We start from the raw sequence: 21,855 nt of genomic DNA on the forward strand, positions 1-21,855 counted from the left end.
TAATAGTCTCTGGAAAGGGAGTGTGACTGTGGGATAGCAGGTATAGTAGGGAGAGATGGTGTCTATAGTAACAGTGGATAATAGTCTCTGGGAAGGGAGTGTGACTGTGGGATAGCAGGTATAGTAGGTAGAGATGGTGCCTATAGTAACAGTGGGATAATAGTCTCTGGGAAGGGAGTGTGACTGTGGGATAGCAGGTATAGTAGGGAGAGATGGTGCCTATAGTAACAGTGGATAATAGTCTCTGGGAAAGGACTGTGACTGTGAGATAGCAGGTATAGTAGGGAGAGATGGTGCCTATAGTAACAGTGGGATAATAGTCTCTGGGAAGGGAGTGTAACTGTGGGATATCAGGTATAGTAGTGAGAGATGGTGCCTATAGTAACAGTGGATAATAGTCTCTGGAAAGGGAGTGTAACTGTGGGATAGCAGGTATAGTAGGGAGAGATGGTGCCTATAGTAACAGTGGATAATAGTCTCTGGGAAGGGATTGTGACTGTGGGATAGCAGGTATAGTAGGGAGAGATGGTGCCTATAGTAACAGTGGATAATAGTCTCTGGGAGGGATTGTGACTGTGGGATAGCAGGTATAGTAGGGAGAGATGGTGCCTATAGTAACAGTGGATAATAGTCTCTGGGAAGGGAGTGTAACTGTGGGATAGCAGGTATAGTAGGGAGAGATGGTGCCTATAGTAACAGTGGATAATGGTCTCTGGGAAGGGATTGTGACTGTGGGATAGCAGGTATAGTAGGGAGAGATGGTGCCTATAGTAACAGTGGATAATAGTCTCTGGGAAGGGAGTGTAACTGTGGGATAGCAGGTATAGTAGGGAGAGATGGTGCCTATAGTAACAGTGGGATAATAGTCTCTGGGAAGGGATTGTGACTGTGGGATAGCAGGTATAGTAGGGAGAGATGGTGCCTATAGTAACAGTGGATAATAGTCTCTGGGAAGGGAGTGTAACTGTGGGATAGCAGGTATAGTAGGGAGAGATGGTGCCTATAGTAACAGTGGATAATAGTTTCTGGGAAGGGAGCGTGGGACTGTGAGAATCACTGGGCTTGCAGCACACAGGAGTGAGCAAGATAAGAGAGAATGCAGTGTACTCTTGGACTACTTAATGCTATGTACTACACATGGCACTTATGAAGAGGCTGCTAACAGTGCCACATTTTATATTCTCAATAGCAAGTCCCCTGGTATAAGAGCCAATCTGCCATTATAGTACAAGGTTGAACTGCTGCACTGATGTAAGCAATGGGTTAAATCCAAAGCCTTGTCTAACTGTTGTTGCTGCAAAAGATGAAACAAAATATAGTGATGAATTAAAACTGCATCAAGCTTTCATCCAGTTCAGTTACTCATAGAACCTATTAGTAGTTAGCATGTTTGGTTCAGTTAAAATAATGAAGGGTGATCGGTTGTAAGTCTTTGTTCATGTTGCAGTATAACCCCCATGAAACCTAGAGTTTAGCACTTGATGGATAAAAGTTTAACCTATGGATAATGGCGATACACTTTATTTTTCATTAGGTTCATGGAGTTTGTTCCCCCGTACTACTTCAGCAACCTGCCCCCTAGTGAGACTAAAGATCTCCTGCAGCAGGACCAGACCCCAGACACCCCCCCAACTGAGGAGCCCAGAGAAGAGGAGCCTCTACATGAAGCCAATGATGAAGGCACCGCAGAACAAAGATGCATTATACAATGACCTTGGCTAATAGAGAAGACTCCAGGAGTGCAATACGTGTCCCAAAGAAAAAGAAGACTTTAATGAACTGATTTTTTTTGATAAGCCGGAAAAAAAAAAAAAAACCATTAGATGTTACAGAAATCTGAGTAACGCTTTTCCTCCCTTCCGTGTGTCTGATCAAATAAATTATATAGTGAGCCCTTGTGTTGTACTTTCTCCCTGTCAGGGACTGAGTGCCTGCTCTAAAGGAATCTTTGCTTTAATTACACTAATGAAATGTTCCCCAAACCCTCTTGTCGTCTCACCGGAGACAAAAAGATGAAATGAACGACAGACTGTACGAACGCGTTTATAAAAATTAATTGGTTTCTATGATGTTATCGCTTTTGGGTACATAGTTGTATAAAACTCAGCTGTTACAAGGGGGGAAACGGTTCACACGGAGAGGTATTCTTTGAACTTGTCCATGATTGAATTCATCCGCTCGGCAGGAACCAACATGGCTGTCCTCAAGGGTTTCATGGGCACGTCGGAAAAGGACCATCGGCCGCCCAGCTGCGTGTCGCTCTCCTCCTGCACAGAGTAGTTGAACTTCACAAGGGCTTTCTGCACATGAAACAAAGGGAAATAGATGGATGAAATGTTCATTAAGGGTCAGGGCACGCGCTCAGATTCTGGACGATTAGTCGCAGTGACGAATGTAAATCGACGGCTGGATGGCACTCGGACCGCTTCGTTTTCCAAAGTCGCCTGAAGTTTCCTCGTGGGGCGACTTCAGAAAACGAAGCAGTGCATGAGGTAACCTTCACACTTCGCAACAAGTGAATATATCTGCACTGAAGGGAACATAAAACATCCCAAATTAAATCTGCTTAAAGTGCTCTGCTGAGCTCTTTGCTGTTTTTTTTCACTGTCATTTTTATGGGGCTTCTCCCTGTCTGATACAGCAAGCAGTTAAGTGAACGAGCAGGCAGTTTCTCCAAATCCATGTCCCTCGGCAGACATAGCACAGCGTTCCATAAAGGAGAGCTGGAGGCATGCAGCACATCTTAGATTTATCACTATCCTCTAGATCAGTGATCCCCAACCCTTTTACCCGTGAGCCATATTCAGTTGTAAAAAAGAGTTGGGGAGCAATGCAAGAATAAAAAAAAAAAAAGTACAACTGGTTTTTATGTAACCAAAACCTGCTTATTTTTGAATTCCTGGCTTGAAGGCATCTGCTTTAAAGCCACTGGGAGCAACACTCAAGGGGTTGGAGCTACTGGTTGAGAAGATAATAAATATGGTGAGTGAAGAGAGGAGTAACTACAGTCTGGCGAGTGAGCTGGATGTAAGGTTATCTGCTTGCCCCCTGGCACCCCAGTCCAACATTGCCCTCCATCAATCAGACTTAAGGGAATCTATATCCTATAAGGACACATTAGCCAAGTTAAGTCATGCCGTTCAGTTATGTAATTGTATTGGTGTTTGTACAACAGAAAGGACACACATTCTGTTGTATTAACTGATGGGCTTATGTCAGTCAATCCTTTATTATGTTTACTCATGCTGTTTATTCAAAAGTGCTAATAAACACAATTAAAAAGGAAAAAAAAAAAAAGGACAAAAATAACTGAATGCAAGAGTTTTTTTTTGGTTAAGCCACAAATATTAAGAACTAAAAATGTGGGTGGAAAAAAACTACCTACTATGAGCCGCTAAATTTGGAGAATGTCCCTACGGCAATCTACGAGTCACCTTTGACCCTACACAGAAACAATCTGTGCCAATCTGGTTGCTGGGGCCATTGATCCCAAAAATCATGTCCAATTGCTGGTTGAAAAGGGGTAAGAAATATAATAATCTAAAAACTAGGGATGCACTGAATCCTTTGTGAAAGATGTGGCCAAATCCAAACCCTAACTTGCATGTAAATTAGGGGAAAAAAAGAACTGCACATGGTAAAAAATGTTTGACTTGTTTGTGTGAATCCTGGATTTGGTGCATTTCTACTGAAAACCACAGAAGATGAAGAACAAAGTAAAAGATATATCAATAAAATACCAAAAGTTTATTTAAAGTTGTTTATGAAGAGTCATTTATCCAGGTCATGAAATATACTGTATCTAGTAGAACTAAGTCAAAGGCAATTTAAGGCCTTGAGGCTACCCTCAAGACTGCAAAATATGTAGCAAGCATCTTAGCTCCTTTAGTTGGCAACACAGTACACCACATTCAGAACTCCAGGTGCATGAGGTAAAACTGCAGACCAATGACACTATGGTGTCCTATGATGTTACATCTCTATTCACGTGTATACCCACATCTGAGGCCATTGGGACAGTGAGGAAACTGCTGAAACAAGGCACTGCCCTCAGCAGCAGAACCCAGAACAACTGAACCTATGCCTTAATACCATTTACTTCAAGCACAAGGAAGTCTTTTATAGAAAAAAACATGGCTGTGCCATGGGTTTGTCTGTGTCTCCAATCGTAGCGAACCTTTAAATGGAAGAAGTGGAAAAAGAAAGCCTAGAATACCTTCAAGGGAACAGCACCAAGTCATTGGTTCAGCTATGTGGACAACACCTGGGTCAAAATTAAAGCATACGAGGTTCCAGCTTTCACTCAACACAAACTCGTTGGACAAAAAGATCACGTTTACTAGGGAAGATGAAAAGACGGCAAACTGGCATTTTTGGACTGTGTACTAGTTATCAAAGAGGGGGAAACCTGGATATTAAAGGATCAGTATTTGTTGTTTGATTTCCATCACCCTCTGGAACATAAACTGGGGTTATAAGAACTTTACACCATCGGGCTGAAACTGTGGCAATCAGTGCAGAAGTATGAAAGTGAAATCAAAGCCAAGCAAAAAGATCAAACCAAAAATAGAGGGGAGGAACATAGTAGGCAAATCCACAAAGTCATCCCACATGTGGCTAAAACATCTGAAAAACTTAGAAGAATTTTCAAGAAACATCACATTCCTGTGTATTTCAAAACCAGCAACACCATAAAGACCCAACACTGAAGCAAATGAAGAGTCATGTGGTCTAGGCTGTCCAGTGTAGTGAAGAGTGCCTGGATCTATACATTGAAGAGACAAACTCAGAAGGACTAACGCCTCAAGATTAGACTCGGAAGTCTATATACATCTCAAAGAAAATGGCCATTCCTATGAGGACAGCAATGGGCACATTTTGGATAGAGAGGACAGATAGTTTGAAAGAGGTGTAAAAGAAGCCGTTTATGCCAAAGTGGAGAGGCCATCCCTAAACTCAATTGCTCAAAAGAGCAAACAGATTTTTTCATATTTCATTTTGAAATCTGACACGGGGCTAGACATATTGTCAGATTCCCAGCTGCCCCCAGTCATGTGACTTGTGCTCTGATAAACTTCAGTCACTCTTTACTGCTGTACTGCAAGTTGGAGTGATATCACAGAGAAATGCCGGGGAATTTCCTGCCACTGGGAGTGGTGAAACATTTTCAAGAGAAATGCTAATAGTTGCCTTTATTCTACTAGATACTTTATTTAAAGGTGAATTTCCTCTTTAACACGTGCCAATGGGACACCAGCTAGGCAGTATTACCCTAACAAGCAAGAGTTGACAGGCAGCTTTAAGATGCTAATAAAGAACTAGGACACTTGTTGAAATCCCATCTGTTTCCTCAGGTCTGGCCAAGACAAAGTCATTAATAAGCTCTAATTATTACGTACCTTATCTGAAGTGCACGACTGCAGAGCCTTCCTATCTATCAAGTTATCAGTGTGCACAACAGGGAAGTCTACGATACATTGAAATATACATACGCAGTTTTAATTAAATGAAATTGAGCGTGTAGGAAATGGACGAGATTCTCCTCTCACGGAAATATTCGGTTATAAAGTGAATTTTATGCCTACATTAAAAGCCGGTTTAATGGTGTGGAATACTTCTCTATGGTTGAAAGGCAAAGTGAGATATTGCTAGCATCCCATGATAAAATGTAAAGCGATTCCTGTACAACGTAATGCTGGAAACCCTGATGTCCTTGTCTAGGACTTAATGTCCAGGCTCTCAAACCAACCTTCTATGCTTTTATATATGTATTGTTGGAATAATAGTATCACTACATTATGGATAGGCTTATGTGTTATTCAGGGGGTGGGGAGCAAGAATCCCCATGTTTGTAGCATTTATGGGAAAAAATTTCAGTACAACAGCAGAATTTCTAGCATTCTCTGCAGAACTCTGCCACAGAAATGTCCTCTCTCTCCTCGGCTCTACAGAATTTAACAATATCCCCCCACTTAGCTACAGAACTCAGATATACTGACCACCTTTCCATGTTGAAGGACTACCTATGATTAAGTGCCCATGAGGGGCACGAAACGCGTCAGGCTTTATTTACAACAGAATAAGATGTCATTTTCACCAATAAAATAGTTTTAAGCAGCAATTTTTGACTTTGATCCGGTTTGTGCCAGCCTTTTTTTTCAACATGGATAAGTGATCACTCCCCTTAGCTGAAGGTTTGGGGCACGTGCACCTGGATCCACCTTTGTTCATGGTGAGTGGATTTTTCAACTTGATAGGATTTTTCATCTTTTGGGTTATCAATACTGACCACCTTGCCTAACCCATGACCTACAGAACTCTGCTATATTGACCCCCTTGCCTACCCACTGACCTACAGAACTCAATTATACTGACCACCCTTGCCTACCCTTGACTTACAGAACTCATCTATATTGATCACCTTGCCTGCCCCTGACCTACAGTCCTCCGCTATACTGACTACCTTGCTAACCCTTGATCTACATAACTCAGCTATATTGACCCCCTTGCCTACCCATTGACCTACAGAACTCATCTATATTGATCACCTTGCCTGCCCCTGACCTACAGACCTCAGCTATACTGACCACCTTGCTAACCCTTGATCTACATAACTCGGCTATATCGACCACTTTGCCTACAGAACTCAGATATACTGACCAACTTGCCTACCCCCTGACTTACAGAATTCAGCTATACTGACCACATTGCCTTCCCTGTGACTTACAGACCACCTCAGCTATACTGGCCACCATACCTATCCCCTGACCTACAGAACTGACCCCCTTGGTTACCCATGCTTTAGAGAACTCAGCTTTATTGACCCCGCTACTTATCCCTGATCTACAGAACTTGGTTTTACTCACCACTTTGCCTACCTCTGACAATTATCCATGCTATTTTTAATGTGATGACATCTGTCGACTGCTCTCTGCCACTACTGATTCTATCAGTCCAGATCTCTTCTTAATATCATCGGATCATACCCAACCCATTGCCCCCCACATTATCGTATTGTAATAGACATTCCCGGAAAGGATAAGATTGGCCATACATTGGCAAAAGGGAAAAATCATTGGAATATGACCTGCTTTGTGTGTACCCATCTACCATGGTTTGACAGATCTGTCTGCAGAAAGTGCTATTTGGTTGGGCGCTAATAAAGTTTACTTGTGTGTGGTCACCAGCTTTATGCCAATGTGATGTGGCTTTTTCCAGCTGGTGTATTTCAGTCAGATAAAAAGTGCTTAGGGTCACGTTCTGCAGCAGAAATACAAGTGTGAGCACTTTCTGCTCAAAAATGTATTCAAGTGAATGGAAGCTGCAAGAGATGGCTGAAATATAGCATGACTGACAGGAGGACTCTGAGAAGAGGTGGGAAGGGTTGTGGTTACAAAGACAGTGTTCCTCTAGACAAGGCTGAATTTCAAACAAAGCTACAAGCACCTTTACAGGAGCAATGAAATTGAGAGTTACTGTGCCTTCATTAGTCCCCCATCTAGCTGACTCCACAGACTTACACCTTAGTCAGTGGTTCATGAACACTCGTAAGGAATAAATAATACCCTTCAAGTGCTGTCAGCTTGGACTAATCCTCAAAACTTGGCTCGCTTTTTTAGTGGTGTGCTCAGTCCTGACCGGAACCGAGAGCCGGCGCTGCAGATAAATAGAGTTAGCATTTCAGGCACACGCTGGAACTGGAAGAGGTGCCAGAAACAAAGAACCTCTCCATTCCACTAAAGGCAGTTAATTAACAAGAATGGCATAATCAGCACGAAGAAAGGAATCTTTCTGTGGTGAGACCGAGTGAAAATGCCCAGGGCTTAATAAAGTAAATGAGTTCAGTAATAAGAAAGTTTTTGTTACATATATGAACTGCACCAGGCGGTCCTTCTGATTGGACCCTTGTATATTATAAATGATTATATAACCATAATAACTGGGGTCCCTCCTTCTCCTCCTCAAATAGGCTCCTCTGCTAAAACTACACAGACTAAACAATCTACTTGAATAATCAATTAAAATTAGGGATGCACCAAATTCAAAAATCGGCCTTTTTCAGCAGGGTTCGACCGAATCCGAATTTGCATATGCAAATTAGGAGTGGGGAAATTGCGTGACTTTTTGTCACAAAACAAGTAAACACGTTTTTTCCCCTTCCCACCCCTAATTTGGATATGCAAATTTGGATTCGTTTTCGGACGTATAGTGTATTCGGTGCATCCCTACTTAAGATTAATAAAATCTTCCATAACAGCATCACTTGATTGCAATTCCCAGCATTCAGATTAAAAGAGTGGTTCACTTTTTTGTTAAATTTTAATATGATGTAGAGAGTCATATTCTGAGACAATCTGCGATTGGTTCTCATGTTTTATTCGTGGTTTTTGAGTTATTTCGTTTTTTTATTGTGATTTGAATAAGAGACTGGACTATAAATAGGAGAGGGCCTGAATAGAAAGAGGAGTAATAAAAAGTAGCAATGACAATAAATGTGTAGCCCTGCAAAGCATTCGTTTTTTAGATGGGGTCAGTGACCCCCATTTGAAAGCCGAGAAGAGTCAGAAGAAGAAGGCAAATAATTAAAAACCTATAGAAATAAATGAAAACCAATTTAACAGTTGCTTATTTAAGAGTTGGTCATTCTATAAAATAAACTTAAAGGTGACCCACCCCTTTAAAAGCATGCTGGGAGCATGGCATTGTACAATAATGGTTCCAGCAATAATCACTGGAGACATTAGCCACATTCTACTGTCTTGCTCCTGTAATATGCACCCTCAGCTTAATCATTCACTCCCAGTGTAATGTGTAACAATCTCAACCTTGTTGCTGCCTGTCTGGGGCAGAGATACACGCTTAGATAAGGAGAGAGACGCCAGACAGTAAATCGCCTCTTCTTTGGGGCGACTAATCTCCCCGAACTGCCTCCTGCCGGCTAGAATCTAAATCGCCCGCGGGATAGCACTCGGAATGCTTGGTTTTCCAAAGTCATCTGAAGTTTGAAATCAAACCGATTGCCATCACGCCGGCGATTTACATTCTTGCCGCGGGAGGCAGTTCGGGGAGCAGCGCCCTATAGGTGTTCGCCTAAAAGGAGCGCTTGCGTCAAAACGGACGCTAGTGTGCGTCAGAAAAGAGGCAGACACATCGGAAAGAGCAGCAAGATGGGATCGTACTAGGGGTATGAGGCAGAGAAGGCGTCCCCCAAGCTTTGCGCCCTAGGCACGTGCCTACTCTGCTTACTCCTTGTTCTGGCCCTGTCGGGGAGATTAGTTGCCCCGAAGAAAAGGAGATTTTTCGCTGGGCGACTAATCTCTCGAAGGAGTAAAAAGGTGGTACGACAAAATCATTTTTCACATTTTCAACACAATTCATATTCAGCGTATGTTAAATAATATCCGCATGGGGACTCTTTATTTTGGAATAACCTTCCACCTCAGTTTCCCCTTTACCTCGTAGAAAAACTCATCTTCTGCATTGGCAAACATCAGCTCCTCCTTGGCTTGGGAGCCAACGCTCCCCTTGGATGTTTTCGTTGCTTCCATGAAGGTTTTGCTTAGAATTAAATAGTAATGACACTTCCCGCATGGTTTATTGGTTCTCTGAGAATCTGCCAATTCTTTCCTGTTTAAAAATAAAATACAAGGTGCCTAAATATATAACACAAAAAGCAGTTATTTCTTTGGGCATAGTTTAGTAGCACGCGGAGATTGTCAACATATCCGAAATATATTTGCAGAAACACTGTACCAAGACGTGACTCCTACCCTGACGGTTAATTCCACCCACTCCACAAAAATCAATCACAGCCAATTGCTGCAGTCCATACTGAGCCAAGTCCGTTATGAAAACACTGATTAGTATTAATGGTTCTCCGCAGTTTCCTTCCCTGCCTGAGCGTTGAGCAAACACAAAGACGCCCCTGTAACTTGTTGTATTCGTCGACTTAAAATGTGAGTGATTGCCCTTCATATTGCTGAGAACACCCGACGTTTATATATATATATATTCGGCCAAACCCAAGGCCTCTAAAAGTGTATAGTGGAACTCCGATGCCTGAATCTGCACCGAGGGGAAACACTTAGGCTGGGGGGGGGGTCTATATAGGGTAGGGGAGTAGGGGTTTTTAGCTTTAGGATTGAATTCTCCTTTAAGCGATGATATAATTCAGGCTGTTCCAAGCTTTAACTACAAAGATCAACAATCAGATCATACTGTGGGTCGAACAAGACCCATCAGGAAACTACATCCTTTTCCTACTGTTTTTTTCAATTATCGAATGGGACTCGTACACAAACCGATAACCTCCTAACCTGGTCTGGATGAGGGTCAGCAGCTTTTATTGCTTGTTAATCGCCACCTTGACACTTTCATTATTCTTAAAGGGATACTGTCATGGGAAAAAACATTTTTTTCAAAATGAATCAGTTAATAGTGCTGCTCCAGCAGAATTCTGCACTGAAATCCATTTCTCAAAAGAGCAGATTTTTTTATATTCAATTTTGAAATCTGACATGGGGCTAGACATATTGTCAATTTCCCAGCTGCCCCAAGTCATGTGACTTGTGCTCTGATAAACTTCAATCACTCTTTACTGCTGTACTGCAAGTTGGAGTGATATCATCCCCCTCCCTTTTCCCCCCAGCAGCCAAAGAAAAGAACAATGAGAAGGTAACCAGATAACAGCTCCCTAACACAAGATAACAGCTGCCTGGTAGATCTAAGAACAACACTCAATAGTAAAAACCCATGTCCCACTGAGACACATTCAGTTACATTGAGAAGGAAAAACCGCAGCCTGCCAGAAAGCATTTCTCTCCTAACGTGCAAGCACAAGTCACATGACCAGGGGCAGCTGGTAAATTGACAATATGTCTAGCCCCATGTCAGATTTCAAAATTGAATATAAAAAAATCTGTTTGCTCTTTTGAGAAATGGATTTCAGTGCAGAATTCTGCTGGAGCAGCACTATTAACGGATTCATTTTGGAAAAAAAATTTTTCCCATGACAGTATCCCTTTAAGGGCAGAGACACACGGTCAAATTAGGGAAGATTAGTCATCCGGCGACAAATCTCCTCTTCTCCGGGTGACTAATCTCCCCGAACTGACTTCCCATAGGCTTGAATGTAAATCGCCGACAGGATGGCACTCAGAGCACTTCGTTTTCCGAAGTCGCCCGAACAACAAAGAAAGTTTTAGTTTGAAGAGGAGAGTTTGACGAGCTTAGAATTAGCCATTCGATAACATACTAGAAGTTACCTTAAAGGTGAATCACCCCTGCCATTTTCTAGTTATCGATTGCCCCTCCTCTTGATCCCATTGTGCTTTGATTCCGTAAAGGGAAGTATTCTCTCACAAGATGTAAATATTGTCATATTAATATGTTTCCATTGCTTTCAAGTAGTCAAATCAAGGGCTTGGCTGTTCCTATTCAAACTAGGGATGCACCAAATCCACTATTTGGGATTCGGCCGAATCCTTGGTGAAAGATTCGGCCAAATACCGAACCGAATCTGAATTTGCATATGCAAAGTAGGGGCAGGAAAGGAAAAAGTGGAAAAAATTATTCTTTTGTGATGAAAAATCAAATGCTTTCCCTCCCCGCACCTAATTTACATATGCAAGTTAGGATTCAGATTTGATTCGGCCAAGCACAAGGATTCGGCCGAATCCTGCAGAAAAAGGCCGAATCCCGAACCGAATCCTGGATTCGATACATCCCTAATTCAAACATTATTGCAATGTTAAGAGCATTTTATAAAAATTTTAAAAATTACTAGTACAGGTATGGGACCTATTATCCAGAATGCTCAGGACCTGGGGTTTTCCAGATAATCAGTGTCGGACTGGCCGACTGGGATACCAGGAAAACTCCCGGTGGGCCCAGGTGTCAGTGGGCCCTCATGCTGCTAAACTTTTGGCCTATTTCATGGCCATTCTTTATTTCTATGAGAACATAAAGGTAAATAGATGGAATAAAAGATTATAGTAATATAGTATGTAAAGAAAAGAGACTAGGAGAATAGAGGTTGAGTGAGGAGAGGAAGAATAATAATAGTACTGAGAGTGAGCCCCTGGTCTAAGGTTTTTGGGTGGGCCCCTGGTGTCCCAGTCCGACACTGCAGATCTTTCTGTAATTTGGATCTTCATACCTTAAGTCTACTAGAAAATCATGTAAACATTAAATAAACCCAATAGGCTGGTTTTGCTTCCAATAAGAATTAATTATATTTTAGTTGGGATCAAGTATAAGGCACGGTTTTATTATTACAGAGAAAAATGAAATCATTTTTTAAAAATGTAATTATTCGGATAAAATGGAGTCTATGGGAGATGAATTTTCAGAATTTGGAGCTTTATGGATAACGGATCCCACACCTTTTTCTGCAATTTTTTCGCCATAGAAAAGCACCAAAGACTTGAGATTTGAGCCACAAAGTATGCCGAGGTCTGGAATGTAAATGGTGGGCGATTGCTGCGTATTTGTGGTGCTTACACGGTTGCAATAGAAGGAAATAAATGAAGATGCTGGTGCTGTTCAGCCAATTATAACCCGTGACATTTAGAAATGTTCTTCTCCAGCCTGCGCTGCTTTATTATATAACTTGGAAACCATGGCTGATACGGGTGTTATTTATTTCTAATGCCCTATTTAGCTCCGTCTTGGCACATACTGTAACCTAAGGGGGTTTCTCATCACTTATGCTGCCGTCGTAGCAAGACTTAACGCTCTTGTTTCAGTCAACATATTCGTTACCGTCGCCTGTCCTAAGGCAAGACGCTAATTTCAAGGCTGCTTATCTGCGTGTCTTGCAAGGCTGTGCCATTTCCAATTTATAGCTTGTATATTTAATAAGGAATTTGCCCGGGTATAAACAGCGCATTTCACACTTTCAAGCCCGAAATATGAGAAAAAATTTTCTCCTTTATATTCAGGCATGTTCCGCTTTAACCCTTTTTGGTGCAACTTAGTTCTGAGAAGAACTTCAGCTCTCCACTCCCAACCTATACACAGAGATTCATCTGATAAAGGGCATATACACCATGTCCCAGGCTTAGAGAAGAAGGAACAGCATCAGTGGGGTGGTTCATGGGCTATCAATAATATATCAATCAGCATAAGGTTGATAGCTTGGGGGTAGTGGAGAAGTACTGTGTCTTAAGAAATTCTAACTAGGGGTTTTACTTTCCCTTTAAGGGGGTAGTTCACCTTTAAGTTAACTTTTAATAACGGCCAATTATAAGCAAGCTTTCAATTGGTCTCCATTATTAATTTTTTATAAGCTTTTAAATATTTGCATTCTTCTTCTGAAGCTTCCCAGCTTTCAAATGGGGGTCACTGACCCCCATCTAAAAATAAATGCTCTGTAAGCTACAAATTTATTGATATTGCTATTTTTTTGTAACTTGTCTCTCTATTCAGGCCGACTCCTATTCATATTCCAGTCTCTCATTCAAATCAATGCATGGTAGTTAGTGTAGTTTGGACCCTAGCAACCAGACTGCAGAAAGTGCAAACTGGAGAGCTGCTGAATAAAAAGCTAAATAACTCAAAAACCACAAATAATAAAAAATCAAAACCAAATGCAAATTGTCTCAAAAGATCACTCTCTACCACGAAAAAAAACAAAAACACCAAGACTAATTAAACTTTAAAATCGCACAGCCTTTATTAAGAAATAACTTACCAAAACTCCGCTTGCGCTCCTCTTCAGAAATGCTGATCCGGCGATCCATCATGTGGCACTCGATTTCTCCTCCCTGCCTTCCTTATAGGAGATAGCTAGGGAGGAGAAATCAAGCGCCAAATGATGGATTGTCGCCCTGTCTCGTTTTCTGAAGAGGAGCGCAAGCGGAGATTTGGTAAGTTATTTCTTAATAAAGGCTGTGCGATTTTAAAGTTTAATTAGTCTTGGTGGGTTTTTTCGTGGTATATCAACAATTTAAAAAAAATAATAAATAAAAAAAAAATTTGACGTTACTGGTCCTTTAATACTAAAAATTCATTTAAAAGTGAACAACCCCTCTAAGTTATAGAATGGCTAATTCTAAGCGACTTTTCAATTGGCCTTCATTTTTTCTTTTTTGTAGTTTTTGAATGATTTGACTTCTTCTTCTGACTCTTTCCAGTTTTATATTGGGGCCCATCTAAAAAACAAATGTTCTATAAGGCTGAATCCGAGGGAACTTTCGAAGTAAAGAAATTCAAAGTAATTTTTTGGATACTTCGACCATCGAATAGGATACTACGACTTCGAATTTACTTCGACTTCGAGGTAAAAATCGTTCGAATATTCGACCATTCGATAATTGAAGTACTGTCTCTTTAAAAAAACCTTCGACTTCAATACTTCGCCAAATTAAACCTGCCGAAGTGCTATGTTAGCCTATGAGGACCTTCTACAACATTTTTCTAAGTCTTTACACATCGAATAAAAATCGTTCGATCGATCGCTAAAATCGTTCGAATCGAACGATTTTTATTCGACCGCAGGATTGCCAAATTTGTTGAAAAAACGTTGAATTCGATATTCTAATTAGAAGTCTTTTAATTCGATGGTCGGATTACGAAGTTTTTTGTACTTTGAAATTCGACCCTTGTTAAATCTGTTGTTATTGCTACTTTTCATTTTCATCATTCTATTCGTGCCCTCTCCCTATTCATATTCCAGGGTCTTATTTATATCAATGCCTGGTTTCTAAGGTAATTTGGACCCTAGCAACCGGATTGCTGAAATTGCCAACTGGAGAGCTGCTGAAATAAAAGGCTAAAAAACTCAAAAACCACAAATAATAAATGAAAATGGTCTTAGAATATCACTCCCTACAGCATACTAAAAGTTAATTTAAAGGTGAACAGCCCTTTTAAGACGTAGGTACTACCATTGTGACGTTCAAAGAGCACTTTCCATACAGTATTATCAGTACAGCTGCAGGCTTCTTAAAGGAGAAAGAAAGGTTAAAACTAAGTAAGCCTTATCAGAGAGGTCCATCTAAATATACCAGTAAACCCCCCAAAGTAATGCTGCTCTGAGTCCCCTGTCAAAAGAAACACTGCATTTCTTTCCTTCTATTGTGTTCACATGGGCTTCTGTATCAGACTTCCTGCCTTCAGCTTAAACCTCCTTGCCCTGGGCAAGAGCATGCTCAGTTTGCTCCTCTTCCCCCTTCCCTCCCTTCTCTACTGTAATCTGAGCCCAGAGCAGGGAGAGATTCAGGCAGGAAGTGATGTCACACCACATTACTACTGCAGCTCCTATACTAAATAAACAGAGTTTCTAGAGCTTTTTACTCAGGTATGGTAAAACATTCTACAGAATAAATATAGCATTCTAGCTTGCACTATTGCAGCTAATCTATTGGCAATAAAATGCCTCCGTAGCTTTCCTTCTCCTTTAAGGGCATGGGCCAATAATCAGAGCAGCATAGGGCCTATTGATGCAGGTCAGACAAGGATCCACCAACAGGATTTTTAAACCTATCTGATAGATATCCAGCTCATCCCTGGCCAGATATTGGTTCTGCAGGCTGTCAGTTTGCGGCCATATAAAAACCATAATCTGCAGACTCGGTCTGGAGGGGTAGAGTCTTCAGCTATAATAAGAATTTGTTAATATACACATAATACATGGTCTAATATCTCCTATGAAGGTCACTAGAAACTCCGGCTCTGCCATTGCCACAAAAGAAATATATCTTGTTTTTGTACTAATCATATCAACATCATTGTCACATTTCCACTCCTTTTCTGTTCCTTCAACACATTTACATTTAAATAACATCTCTGATGCCCCCTGGAGGTGGGGAAGGCACAATTGGGGGGGAATATGCTTACTGGAGCTGCTGATGCATGGGTAGAGCAATCTGTGCAGGTACATTAATGAATCTCTCGCTGAGGAGGAAACCCACGGGCTTGCTGTTGTCGTTTAGAACTTTATCAAACTGTTCAACCAAGCTCTGTTCACAGTTCTCCTCGCAGCGACTCAAAATCAGTTCTTTAATCTGTTCCACACACGCCGTGCCCTAAAAGAACAAACGGAAAAACTGTTAATAGGCAATTGAAATTGTGTTTTACCAGGTGTCCTGTGGCACAATTTGGAAGAAAAAAAAAAAAAGAAAAAGGTTAGAAAACATAGCAGCAAAGGAAGGTACTGTGCTTGTTATAAACAAAGGAAAACTGGGTGTATATATAGTGGATGGAAGCCCTACTTTATATAGAAAATACATCGCCCTGCAATTTAACATGTTCAGCCACTGTCTAATGTATTTTCCGTGTACTATCCGTATCAACTTGTGATTAACAATGGCAAAATGGGTATAAATAGTTGATGGAAGACCTTTATATAGAAAATACAGTGTGTGTGTGTGTTTGTGTTACTTTGCAATTAATATTTAGAGAAAATTACCGGCTCAGTCCCCAAATGTAAATATATAAATAAATCAATTAATTAATAAATAAATTAAATTAACGGCTCACCCAGCGCAGAGCCGGACCCAGGTGTAAAAACCCTGGGTCTCTCGTGAGGGTGTAGCTTCAACCAGCATACGGCATAAACATTTCAGAATCTCGGCAATCTTGTATATATGGAAACTCACCGAAGATGTTATGCCTATGAATAAGTATCCTCGGATACGAAACGCGTAAGGTCTATTGTTTTAGCTGTTTGAATAAAGGCTTTTAATCATAACTACTGGCCCATGGAGTGCGTGCTTCTTCGCAGTTTACTTTGCAATTAACACAAGTTAAGCAACTGTCCAATGTGTTCTCCATGATCAATCTATACAGGTATGGCGCCTGTTATCCAGAATGCTCGGGACCTGGGGTTTTCCACATAACGGATCTTCCATTAATTTGGATCTTCATACCTTTAGTCTACTAGAAAATTATATAAACATTAAATAAACCCAAGAGGCTGGTTTTGCTTCCAATAAGGATAATTATATCTTATTTGGGATCAAGTACAAGCTACTGTTTTATTATTACAGAGAAAAAGGAAATAAAAAAAAAAAAAAAGTTGGATTATTTGGATAAAATGGAGTCTATGGGAGGGTAAGGGTTTCTGGATGACGGATCCAATACCTGTACCAGCTTGTGAATAGTCAGATTATACACAAGATGGTTATTTTCTTCCCTCTTGGACATACCTTTCTCTCAGTTAGATTCACAAGACTGATGACGCCAAAGACATGATCATCATCTTCGTCATCGTCACTATCGTCCTGACCCTCGGCTTGCTGCAAAGTACAATGGATAAAGTTGACGTGAATTCAGAAAACAAAAATTGTACACCAGCAGAAAGCATCTTAATGGGACAATATAAGTTAGTACTTTTTATTACAATGTTGTACTGTACATAAAAAACAAACACAAATGTTGCAATTTTGCATTTTCAGTTGTTTTACCTGGCACAAAGAACCTGCTCAAGTTGCAGGGCCCCTTGGTGTAGGGCTATTGTCACCATATTGAATGCTTCCTTTTTCTACAGTATAATACTACTGAAAATGTTAATATAACGGGCACACGAAGATTCGGGGAGATTTAGTCGCCTGGCAGCTAATCGTCTCTTCTTCGGCGACTAATCTCCCGGAAAGCCTTCCCGTCGGCTAGAATCTAAATCGTAGGCGGGTTGGCACTCGGATCGCTTTGTTTTCCGAAAGTCGCACGAATTTGCCTCACAAGTAAACTTCGGGCAACTTCGGAAAGCGAAGCATTCCCAGTGTCATCCCGCTGGCGATTTAGGATTCTAGCCGGCGGGAAGGCTTTTCAGGGAGATTAGTCGCCTGAAAAAGAAAGGATTATCTAAATCTCCCTGAACCTTCACGTGTTTCTCTGCCCTAAGGGGGCGGTTCACCTTAAGTTAATTTTTAGAATGTTAATTTTTATGTTAATATTATAATATGGCCCATTCTAAGCAACTTTTCATTTGGACTTCATTATTTTTTTTTTTTTTTTTATAGTTTTAGTTATTTGCCTTCTTCTTCTTCTGACTCTTTCCAGCTTTAAAATGGGGTCAATGACCCCTCTCAATAATAAATGCTCAGTAAAGCTACACATTTATTGTTATTGCTACTTTTGATTACTCATCTTTCTATTCAGGCCTCTCCTATTCATATTCCAGTCTCTTATTCAAATCAATGTATGGTTGCTAGGGTAATTTGGATCCTAGCAATCTAATTGCTAGAATTACAAGCCGGAGAGCTGCTGAATAAAAAGCTAAATAACTCGAAAATCTAAAATAATAAAAAATTAAAACCAACTGCAAATTGTCTTAGAATATTACTCTATACATCATACTAAAATTTAACTCAAAAGTGAACAACCCCTTTAATATTAGAGTTTCAGATTTCATATATTTATATCCTTTCTAGGTTCTGTGCATAAATTTATTATGCTGCACCTTAACCTTTTTCTCATTCAACACACTATTAAATCAGCCATATGCATTAAATGCAGTAGCATATAACTGTTAATAAGCTATTCAGTAAAGGCTGCGTAATTCTGCTTTGTCGTTGTGGGACCATGGCTTTGATCGCGAAAGTATATCAACAATTGCCTGCTATAAAGCAAGACTGGGGTTCTGTTGTTCTGTTTTCAGCTTAAACCTTCAGGGCTAGGGCTTGAGCATGCTCAGTTTGCTCCTGTCCCCCCCCCCGCCTCCCTGCTGTAATCTGAGCCCAGAGCTATGTGTGAGCAGGGAGAGACTGAGGCAGTAAGTGATGTCACACCAAGCTAATATGGCAGCTGCTATCCTAAACAAACATAGAGAGCTTCTAGAGCTGTTTACTCAGTTATGGTAAAGCATTCTGAAGAATAAATATAGTGTTATAGCTTGCACTAGTGTGGCTAATCTATTGGCAATAAACTGCTTTGGTAGCTTTCCTTCTCCTTAAAATGTCTCAAGAAGTTAAATACTTTGTTTATAATCCATTTAACCTTAGCCCAGAAAATGTTTCCCATCACAAGTCAGCTTGATCCAACGACAGCAGGATTCAAGTAATTTACCTTAATTGCGCTGCCAATGTGATTCTGCTGAATAAGGAGGTCTGTTAACTCTGAGATATTCACATGGGCTTTCAGGAACAACTTGAAACAGTTGAAAGAGACAGACATAGGAAACAGTCAGTATGATTGAGCCAAAACAGTTTTCAGGTGAAACAGAATGTATCAAGGTAAAGCAAATCATTCTGCCAATACAGTTAAAGGCACAAATGTATTTTTGTTTTCTCCTGATTAAGAATCTCTTAAAATAAAATAGATAGCATGTCACGGAGTCCTATATGCAGAAAGTAAATAATTCAACATTTTAATGATGATTCCCTTTTTCTCTGTAATAATAAAACAGTACCTTGTACTTGATCCCAACTAAGCTATCATTAATCTCAATTGGATGCAAAACAATCCTATTGGGTTTAATTAATGTTTAAAAGATTTTTTAGCATACTTAAGGTATGAAGATCCAAATTATGGAAAGATCCCTTATACGGAAAACCCCAGGTCCAGAGCATTCTGGATAACAGGTCCCATACCTGTACTACTAAGGCAGGTATAATCTCCAACCATGGCTTCCTACATATGACAATGAGTCAATGGCCCAGAGTCATGTGCTACTTGGGAGTGAAAGTGGTTTGTTGATGCCAGACAAACCACTGCAGGGATCCACACCTAGTTGACAATAACAATATCACCAAGAACCTTTACAGTTTCTATTGTAAATAAACATTTAATCTTTTAGATTTCAGTGCATCCTGAACATGTTTTAGAGTTGGGAACTAAAAGATCATGGGAAGAACCAGCCTGTAGGCCCTATAATATATGCTTTAGCATGCAGGCAGTTCAAACTTGTATAAAGGATATAGCAACAATAATGGCTAAAGGCGAGTGTCACTCTAAAGTGACTTTGGGAAGGGGAAAAATGTCCCAAATGCTCAGACAAAAAGAAGAGACTATGCAGAGATAGACTGAATCTTACCTGCTTGAGCAGCTTTTTTATGCCGTCATAATCAGCGTCAGATATTGTGTAGGCTTCAAAGTCAATATTAACTTCCTACAAACAGAAAACATTTGTTTCAATTGCAACTCAAAAAAATCCACAAATGCTACCAGCCATCAGTAGTTACACATTATAAGAACTGGGTCTATTAAAAACTGAAACCTTCATTAGCTGGTTCCTAAGTTATATAAACAGATGGAAAATAACAGTTTAAATACCTCTGCTTTTTCCCTGCTCTCATCAACCAATTGACCTCCCACCGGTACTAAAGGTCCCACACATTATAATATTAAAGAAAACCATTTGTTTTATTCCTCGCTCGAATGCCAGAACCAACAAACCATGAATTTTTAACATATGGGCTGGGTCCCTTTTGGGTTTAGGGTGGGTCTCCATGATCGCTCTATAAAACAATAGAAAATATTGATTATAAGGAGCATATGTTGTAAATTAAGTCACAGGGCTGGTTCCCCTGAGTGAGTTTAGTATCCTGTATTTTAAGAAAATCTGCAATAAACTAAACTAGGGGGCCATTCCTAACATTCTACTATGGTCTGGTTCATAATACAGTTGTTTAAGTACAAGTGAACACTAAACTATATCACTGCACGATTAAAAAGCAGCAGCACAAGTTGCTCTGGTACCCAAAAGCCTTAAAGGGGTTGTTCACCTTTAAATTAACTTTTAGTGTGAAGTAGAGCAGTTATGCCCAACCAGTAGCTCATGAGTAACATGTTACTCACCAACCCCTTGGATGTTGCTCTCAATGGCCTCAAAGCAGGTGCTTATTTTTTAATTCAAGGCTTGGAAGCAAGTTTTAGTTGCATAAAAACTAAGTATACTACTAAGTAGGGTCTCCTGTAGGCTGCCAGTCCACATAGGGGGCTACCAAATGGCCAATCACAGCCCTTATTTGGAACTGCAAGGGACTTTTTCATGCTTGTGTTGCTCCCCAATTCTTTTTACATTTGAATGTTTCTCACATGTAAAAAAGGTTGGGGCCCCTGATGTAGAGAGTAATATTCTGAGACAATTTGCAATGGTTTTCACGTTTTATTATTTGTCGTTTTTTAGTTATTTGGCTTTTTATTCAGCAACTCTCCAGTTTGCAGTTTTAGCCATCTGGTTGCTAGGGTCACAATTACCCTAGCAACCATGCATTGATTTGAATAAGAGACTGGAATATGAATAGGAGAGGCCTGAATAGTAAACTAATAGAAAGTAGCAATAACAATACATTTGTAGCTTTACAGATGGGGTCAGTGACCCCCATGTGAAAGCTGAAAAGAGTCAGAAGAAGAAGGCAAATAATTCAAAAACGATATAAAAAAAAGTAAAGAAATTACGGGCAATTGTACAGTTGCTAAGAATTAGACATTCTGTCACATGCGAATATATTGGCCTGTGTTGTCCAGAGACTCTTATCATGGCCCATCTGTTTTTTAGCTGTCGCAGGACTACTGTTTCACAGCAGGGCAACACTGGGAGCTGCAGTTCTACAACAATCTGAGTGCCACATGGAAGCTTCTCTCTGTCCAACCTCTATCTTCAACCACGACTATACCTCGTTCACTTCTTCATCTTCCTCCGATTCATCTTCTTCAATGTCATCGGACTCTTCTGATTCGTCGCCTTCCATGTCCTCCTCATCTTCTTTATGTTTCTCCAGCAGCCGCTCAGGCTCCAGCGCCCTCCGCTTTGCATTAGAAGCCATGCCGCCTGCCTTTCCTAAACAGCGTGCAACAATCCGGAAGTAAACAGGAAGTTCTTCAGACTGTACCAACTGAAAGAGGGGGGAGACCAAAATACTGAAAGTTTAACCTCCATGGCATTTAAGACACAATACCGTACATTAGTAT

General features: G+C 40.5%; 2 protein-coding genes across 3 annotated transcripts in view; one reads left to right on the forward strand and one right to left on the reverse strand.

The window, feature by feature from the left end:
- dhx32.L (DEAH-box helicase 32 (putative) L homeolog) overlaps positions 1-3,297 on the forward strand; it is a 52,372-nt gene extending 49,075 nt beyond the window's left edge. The window contains exon 12 of one of the 2 annotated variants that reach the window (XM_018224587.2): positions 1,535-3,297. In XM_018224587.2, the coding sequence (XP_018080076.1) occupies positions 1,535-1,712 (178 nt within the window). In that variant the 3' untranslated portion in view covers positions 1,713-3,297. 2 annotated transcript variants of the gene reach the window in all.
- Positions 2,028-21,737, reverse strand: bccip.L (BRCA2 and CDKN1A interacting protein L homeolog). Its single transcript, NM_001092448.1, has 7 exons — positions 21,561-21,737; positions 19,976-20,050; positions 19,009-19,089; positions 17,151-17,240; positions 15,841-16,028; positions 9,456-9,627; positions 2,028-2,300 (listed from the first exon to the last, which is right to left on the reverse strand). The coding sequence occupies exons 1-7, from the start codon at positions 21,708-21,710 to the stop codon at positions 2,130-2,132; spliced, it is 927 nt and encodes a 308-aa protein (NP_001085917.1). The 5' UTR covers positions 21,711-21,737; the 3' UTR covers positions 2,028-2,129.
- Positions 21,738-21,855: the final 118 nt, after the last annotated feature.

Source organism: Xenopus laevis, chromosome 7L (genome assembly GCF_017654675.1).
Source record: "Xenopus laevis strain J_2021 chromosome 7L, Xenopus_laevis_v10.1, whole genome shotgun sequence".
NCBI classification, from domain to species: Eukaryota; Metazoa; Chordata; class Amphibia; order Anura; family Pipidae; genus Xenopus; species Xenopus laevis.

Bases quoted from the DNA above. Each gene is read 5' to 3' on its own strand.
- bccip.L (NM_001092448.1), bottom strand. From the start codon at position 21,710: ATGGCTTCTAATGCAAAGCGGAGGGCGCTGGAGCCTGAGCGGCTGCTG. The intron at 19,090-19,975 runs GTAAGATTCAGT...AACTGTTTCAAG, and splicing joins TAAAAAAGCTGCTCAAGCAG to TTGTTCCTGAAAGCCCATGT. The intron at 17,241-19,008 runs GTAAATTACTTG...TGTACTTTGCAG, and splicing joins ACATTGGCAGCGCAATTAAG to CAAGCCGAGGGTCAGGACGA.